This window comes from Sinocyclocheilus rhinocerous, unplaced genomic scaffold (assembly GCF_001515625.1).
Source record: "Sinocyclocheilus rhinocerous isolate Xijiao unplaced genomic scaffold, SAMN03320098_v1.1 scaffold147, whole genome shotgun sequence".
Classification (NCBI taxonomy): Eukaryota; Metazoa; Chordata; class Actinopteri; order Cypriniformes; family Cyprinidae; genus Sinocyclocheilus; species Sinocyclocheilus rhinocerous.
In genome coordinates, this window is record NW_015651498.1 from 136,396 (window position 1) to 144,572 (window position 8,177).

Below are 8,177 nucleotides of genomic sequence, written 5' to 3' on the forward strand. Positions count from 1 at the left end.
GTTTATATATATATATATATATATATATATATATTGTATTAAAAAATGTGTAAATTAAAATAACGTAAATATAAAAATGTACAAGTTGCATAGTATATCTTGCTGGATGGCATTAAATGATCCGCACACATGTGATCTCTGCAGGACTCTGCAGAACTATCTGGCGTGGATGCTCATCATGGAGAGGGTCAGCAGTATGAGCCGGCGCTTCAAAGACGTGAGAGCGCACTACAGAAAGGTCAGCCTCACTCTGAACAAACACAAACACAGGAGAGCTCTCGTGGCATTTAACGCTGCTTTAAAAACTGCGTTTTGGTGGTCTGTTACTGTTTTAGTCCACTAGGTTATATTTATGTTTAATATAGGGGTTTCTCAACCTTGTTTTGGTCCCATTTTTCTTGGTTGCATTGTGTGTTCCCTCAGGCTTTGCATGGCACTACAGTAGAGGAGGCCAGGTGGAGAGACTGTGTCCGTTATGTCCAGGGCAACATGGAGAACGCCGTCGGGGCCCTGTACGTCCGGGAGACCTTCTCTGGAAACAGCAAACGCATGGTAAGACTAAAACACCAAACTGGCCTGCAAAAACACACCACTAGACAAAACAGGAACATCCTCCCTCAAAACTTCATGTAATTGGCTATTATCGGTTCTGATGATGATTTGACAGTAAGTCAACTCCGTATAAGTCAGGATGAATGATCCTAAATGATTTTATATAACTCTGCATGGCATATATAAAACTTTATATAGTTTTTCTAGGACAGTCAAATAACAATAGCAATCAAAATGCACCTTTTTATGTTCTTAATTCTGGCCTTATTGTGTATGATTTATCCATGCATATTATTCTGAAGAAATAAATAGGTTTGTCTTCATCATTTCATCAAAACAACTTTCCTTTTCAGCAGACGTCACATAGGCCTCCATATAATTTCATGATTTGCCAACTAAATAACCAATAGGCAAACAGCTATTTCAACTATATGATAGCGAGTTTAAAAAGTGTTGTAATGTTGACTTTAAATGTGTCTCTGCACTGTTGTTCAGGTGCGTGAACTCATCAGAAAGATTCAGGAAGCTTATGTGGAAACTTTGGAAGAACTGAGCTGGATGGATGAACGGTCCAAGGAAAAAGCCAGGGAGAAGGTCAGATGCTATTAATGGCCATAACTCCAGCACTGTAAAAAACTATTTGTTGAGTCAACTTAAAAAACTTTGTTAGCCTGCTGCCTTCGAATTTTTTGTTATCTTAATTTTTTTTCCGGTGTGATGCAGTTGTTTCAACATGCGCTTTTGAGTTGAAACAACAGTTATAGTTCATTCAACTTTCAGATTAGTTGAGGGCCAATAAACTTACATTTTCATGTTGTCTGGACAATTTATAAAAAATCAGTTATGTCTACAAAAAAAAATTTAAACTAAAAATAAGTTGAAATGGCAAAATCTCAGAATTGTTTTTTAGAGTGTGATGAAGTACTTTTATTTCTGGAGTTTATTCCTTTATCCTAGGGATTTCCATTCTTTTTTGTCAGCTGAACACCTTTGACCTAAAATATTTACTTGAAGTACCCTCTGAAATTTTAAGTTAATATTTCAATTATTTATATTCATATTTTCATGGCTCTCTGATGTTGGTTAATGGACACATGACATGGAAGTATACATTTATATATATACACACACAGTAAATATATATATATGTATATAAATGTTAATTTGAATAATTATACATTTTTATAATCTTCTCGATTCTATAAAAACCCAGTGGTAAATATATGAAATTTTAGATTTTTATTTTGATACAATTATTTACTGATATAAAATAATTATTTATTACATTTTATTTTTTATGATTTCATTAACTGTAAAGCACTTTAAGCTGAATTTCTTGTATGAAAGGTGTTATTTCAACAATAAAGTTTATTATTATTATTATTAATAATAATCTATTCTAATTCTATTCTTTTAAAAAAACACTTGTCCCCTTTAGACTTGCACTCTATTCATTTGCTGCTTGTTTTCTTTAAAAAAAAAAAAAAAAAAAACACTCTGTTTTCTTTTCATTTATTATACAATTAACAAAAGCAAAAAAGGCCTCCAACACTAGCTTGCTCTATTCTTTTTCTGTTCTATCTGTTTTCTTTTTATTTATTATATTATTTAAAAAAAACCTTGCTACGTGTACTGGGTTACGCTAACTGAAACTTGTTATAGCACTTGCATATCATTGCTCTTTTGTTGATTTTGATTGTTTTTATTGTCCTCATTTGTATGTCGCTTTGGATAAAAGCGTCTGCTAAATGACTAAACGTAAATGTATTATTATTATTATTATTATTATTATTAATTGCTCCTACTATCTACAAGTTGTTCTCTCTTTCCAAACGCCTGTTTTCCATGTTTTGCAGGCCATGGCAATATCAGAACAGATCGGTTATCCCGACCACATCCTTGAAGAGGAAAATAAGAAACTAGACGAGGAATACACACATGTATGGAAACTCTGAGAAATTTGACCTCTAAAGAAATGACCATCCAAACCAACTAATATCTCATTGACTTGAATACATGAATGATGGCAGCTTGGACAGAAATACTTGTGTGGTTATCTGTCTCTCTCTGTCTGCTCACAGCTGAATTTCAGTGAGGAGAACTATTTTGAGAACATTCTGGAAAACCTGGCAGCCTCTGCCCAGAAAGGTCATAAAAAGCTGAGGGAGCCCGTGGATCCTGACATGTACGAAACATAAATAAATAAATGCTAGAATGAGTTTTTTTTTTCTCTCGTGACCCGTCACTAAGTTATTCTCTTTGTCTCTGTGAATGTTTTAGGTGGATTATTGGTGCGGCTGTGGTCAACGCTTTCTATTCACACAACAGAAACCAGATTGGTAAATTCATAGCCATAAAGTCAGAAATAATATTACATAATATAATAAAACATAATATAGAATATTATATTATATATAATAATAAACAAACAAAAAAAGCATTCTACTCGCACAACAGAAACTGGATTGGTAAATTCATAGCCATATAATCAAAAATAATATTCAATTGTATAATATGATAATAAATTAATAATACATTTTAAAATTAAATAAATTACAAAAATAAAAATGTGCTTAAATCTCACAACAGAAATGAGACTGGTAAGCTCACAGCCATATAGTCAAAAATTATATTCTATTATATAATATAATATACAATATTCTATAACATAATAATAATAAATTAATAATAAATTTAAAAATGAAATAAATAACAAAAATAAAAATGTGTTTAACTCGCACAACAGAAACCAGATTTCTAAGCTCACAGCCATATAGACAGACATAATATTCTATTGAATAATATAGAATATTATATAGCATATAATAAAAACACATTTATAATAAATGTAAAATTGTAAAATGTAAAAAGTAAAAAAAAAAAATGTTTAACTCTCACAACAGCAAGTAGATTGGTAAGTTCACAGACATATAATCAGCAGGAATATTCTGTTCTGTAATATAATATAGAATATTACATAATATATAACAATAAATTGATAATAAATGTAAAAGTTAAATAAATTGCAAAAATAAAACTGTTTAACTCTCACAACAGAACACAGATTGGTAAGTTAGAAAAGCAGAAATAATATTGTATTGTATAATATAATATAGAATATTATGTAATATATAATAATACATTAATAATACATGTAAAAAAATCTAATAAATTACAAAAATAATGTGTTTAACACAACAAAAACCGGACTGGTAAGTTCACAGCCATATAGTCAGAAATAATATCCTATTCTTTAACATAATATACAACATTATATAATATATAATAATAAAAAAAAAAAATTTAATGCATAAAAAAATAAAAACGCATTGTACTTGCACAAACCAAACCAGACTAGTAAATTCACAGACATTTAGTAAGAAATCATATTTTATTCTATAATATAATCTATTCTGTATTCTATAATATAAATAATTTTCTTTCATCAATTTACCACAAATGGACAATTTAGTAAAAAAAAAAAACATGAAAATCATACAAAACATTGAACGCACACCATTATAGCTCCACTTAAGAAATCCTTCCTGTATATCTACAGCAAAGAGCCTTTCCAGGTCCACTAGCTAGACCAGCACAGACCAGTCTAGTCCAGCATTGAGATTCACAGTGGCCTAAATGGATCTTCCACAACCGCAAACTATAAACAGCAGCGTTGTCCAAACGTGGGTCTTCTGTGAAGTATTTGTTCTGGTCAGATTTCTCCTAAGCTGTTGAGGGCTCTCAGTATGAACGCTTTTTCAGCCCATTGTCATAATGGCTCTAATGCCTGTAGTGCTTTTCTCTTGTAGATTAAACAAAGCTAGTTTCAAGCTCCACTGCCCACAAAGCTTGTGCTTCCAGAGATGGACTGCGAACGCCGAGTGCACGCTACTCAGGCTGGGTTAATACAGAGATTACAAAAGCCAAGTGATTATGCAGATTTTCAGCAGGAGAAATTTCCACATAATTACTCTTAGATTGCACATTTTAATGTTCCTGGACAATCCGGGAAACACTTCAAGCTGAATTGCCGTTTGAGAGACAAGAGCGGCAGCTGTAATTGCCGGCACAGTGTCATTTCTAGCGCTGATATAGCTGGAGGACGATACACAGCAGAGATGTTTCTGTCCTTCTAATATAACTTCTGCGCTCTAGTATACACCATTACCATCACATTATTAAGCGTTTCTTCAACTACGGGCACTTTAGAGTCTTGTGGAGACTCTTTAAAAGCACTTTTCACACTGTTTTTAGTATCTGATAACATGAATTCCACTATCTTTTGAATTTTTGTCTGAACTGTCATTTTTCTGAACTAGTTAAAGATCTCAAATGACCATTAACACTGTGATGGAAATGACAGCTTAAACATTTAAACATGAAAACTCCTTTGTCTTGTTACGGGTAATTTTATAGCTAGAATGTATCCTAGGGGTGTGCGATTATCGTCTACGGTAATACTGTAATTGTTGTTTTAACGATGTGCGACTTGACATTATGGAGTATGTCACTCGCTTTGCAAAAAACAAACAAATTACGTTACAAATTAATTACAAATTACGTCTTGAGCATCCAAAAGCATTCACTGCATGATAAAGCCTATTTGAATGCAATCAGAATGCCAACTATAATTCAAGTTATGAAAGCAAAAAATACCCCTGTATGTTTTTTTTTTATATTTATAAGAAATTATATAGTTTAGTAATATGACACAAGCAAGAGTGCCGTCTTCCCAAATATCAGCACATTAGTTAATGTGATATTGATTTTATACAATAACTCAACAAAAGCAAGTAAACAAGAAGTTAATATTGAGTGAGTTACATTTTAGACACAATATTGTCTGCTTTTTTCTGTTTCGCCAACAAAAAAAGCTCCAAAGCCGGAGCAGAACATTTGCGCTTCTCAGAGAAATACTGCATTGTTTCATTCACATCTGTTTTTGAACTAATCATTTGAGTCAATGATTCAATGATCCATTTATAAAGACAGTCACTTGCTTTGTTTCTTAATGATTCAGCCATTTGAACGAATCATTTGAATGAATGATTCAATTAATCACTCCTTACAGGCACTTGCCGCCACCTACTAAATTATATTGAGATATCATTTTTGGTCGATATTACAAACCCCTAATCTTTAAATGCACACATTTATATTATATTATAACACGTTTTGCACAGTTTGACTGAACGTTTGCATGGCTTGATTGAAAATGATGCACGGTAAAAATATTTAGTAATATTTACCTCAATTTTTGTGTTTTCTTCTAACATGTCTCATGTACCACATTGTTGACATTTGCGTTCTTATTGTTAAAAAAGTAGCTAACCTTTGAAACTAACATTATTAGGGACAAAATTGTTGGTTGATGCCACAACTCAGCACTGGTAACTGATTTAAATAATTTTTACACAATAATGAAATATAAAAATATCTAAAATATATATAATCAGAATTCATACATGCATATATAATACATCACGCATTAAACATAAATGTGTGTGTGTGTGTATATATATATATATATATATATATATATATAATAAATATAAATAATATAAATATATAATGATAAATTGTCATATTTAAAGCATTATTTTTTTAACATCAAATATAGTATTTTGAAAGTTTGTGTCTAGGACAAGGGTAAATCTAGTCTTGGTTAAAAAACAAAAAACAAAACAAAACAAAATAAAACAAAAAACAAAACACAAAACACAATTTTAATGTGACCTTCAGAATAATTCTGAGGAAAAAAAAGCTGAAACCTGTTAGTTTTAATGAAAAATATGACATAAAAGTGTCCAAAGTTAACACTCTGTTACTGTTAAAATGAGTTGTTTTCTCATGTCACTCAATTAGTATCTCAAAAACGCATTTCCTGGTCAATTACCCAGGCATTATGCTGATTTCATCTCTTTCTATGCATCCATCTTTCTTTCAGTGTTTCCTGCTGGCATCCTCCAGCCTCCGTTCTTCAGTGAAAAACAGCTGCAAGCTCTAAACTTTGGTGGAATTGGGATGGTTATAGGACATGAAATCACTCATGGATTTGACGATCATGGTAATATGCATCTCATCTGATGGATTGTACCAATTATCAGTTAGCTGTGGCTGAATAAACAGTGTTGATTATCTTGTTTATGTGTGATGTATTAAACTCTGCGCTAAAGGATGGGTTTTAAATATCAAGGATAAATTGTTCTTCATTTGACCAAACCTCCGCGCAAAAGAGCAACCACAAAGCTTGTCTGTTTAAAATATGACTGTGATCCAAAAAAATAAATATTTATTTTCACAGGCCGCAATTTTGACAAGGATGGGAACATGAACAACTGGTGGAGCAACTCCTCTGCCGAGCGCTTTGAGGATCAATCTAAATGCATGGTGGAGCAGTACGGCAAATTCAGCTGGAAACTTGCAGGAGGCCAAAATGTAAGCAAAATGTAAAACTTCACTCAGTAGGATGGAAAGAATCTGTATATGAACTTTTAAAAATGAACAAATAACAAATATATGGTTTGTACTTCCAGTACTTGTAGTACGTGCATGCTTTGGGTCCAATCTAAGCATTTCCACTGCCCTTAAATAAAAAAAGATATATATCTGCTGGTTGGTCAAGCAAAAATTACTTGGTATAAATTCTTGAAACTAAAGTAATTTTTTTAGCCACTAAAAATGAATGAATTTTAAAACTAGACCGAAATGTTTAGATTAAAATGTTTTTACAAACATTGAAAATGACTCATTATTTAGTAGTCATATTCGCTTACCCCACTGGCATTTTTTGTGCTATATTTATTGATTTTTTTGTAAATATGGTAATGTATTCACTGCATTCTCTGTATTTTGCTTCTTTTAAGGATGTTTAAATACTTTTACTGACTTTCATAAAATATGCCAGCAATGTCTTAAACTGTATTCAGATTTGCCACAGCATCAAAGTCTATCAATTCTTCCAAAACCTATAATATCCAACTATAACATACACATTCACTCTAAAAAATGATTTTCTTACTTTGTATTTTTGTCTTGTTTTCTAGTATAAATAACTAAACATTCCTAAATAAAGATACATTTACTTGAGAAGCAAAATGACTTAAAATATTAAGTCTTGTTTTCTGAAAAAATGTATACAAATTTTGTTTGTTTTGCTTAAGAAAAAATATCTGCCAAAGGGGTAATAAAAATCTTAATCTTAATTCAAAGGGAAAATAAGTTTTTCGTTCGTGCCCCATTGACAGATATTTTTTTAAATCTTAATTAAAGAATGTTTAGGTATTTATACTAGAAAACAAGACAAAAATACTAAGTAAGAAAATCATTTTTTGCAGTGTTCATTTTATAGCTCAGTCCGTAAACAAATCTTTTTTTATTCCTCCTAAAAAACTCCTAAACAAATAAAAACAAATAAAGACTATAAAAACAGTGCTGTTATTGTAAACTTAGTTTTGTTCATCAAAATAAAGTTGAAATAAAAGAAAATATAAATATTAGATGAAAACCTAAACTTAAAAAAACAAAAAAAAAAACTAATTTAAGTTGAAGTACTAAAATTACTAAAAACTTTAAAATAAACTTTAAAATAAAACTTTAAAATAAAAAACAAATTATATATATAT

General features: G+C 30.9%; 1 protein-coding gene across 1 annotated transcript in view; it reads left to right on the forward strand.

Moving 5' to 3' along the window:
- The window catches only part of LOC107712974 (membrane metallo-endopeptidase-like 1), a 23,299-nt gene that overhangs the window by 11,231 nt on the left and 3,891 nt on the right, over positions 1–8,177 (forward strand). Inside the window, exons 12-19 of the mRNA XM_016518373.1 lie at positions 145–238; positions 424–552; positions 1,048–1,146; positions 2,409–2,492; positions 2,634–2,737; positions 2,833–2,891; positions 6,500–6,619; positions 6,857–6,990. Of these exons, the coding sequence (XP_016373859.1) occupies positions 145–238; positions 424–552; positions 1,048–1,146; positions 2,409–2,492; positions 2,634–2,737; positions 2,833–2,891; positions 6,500–6,619; positions 6,857–6,990 (823 nt within the window). The remainder of the gene's footprint in view (positions 1–144; positions 239–423; positions 553–1,047; positions 1,147–2,408; positions 2,493–2,633; positions 2,738–2,832; positions 2,892–6,499; positions 6,620–6,856; positions 6,991–8,177) is intronic.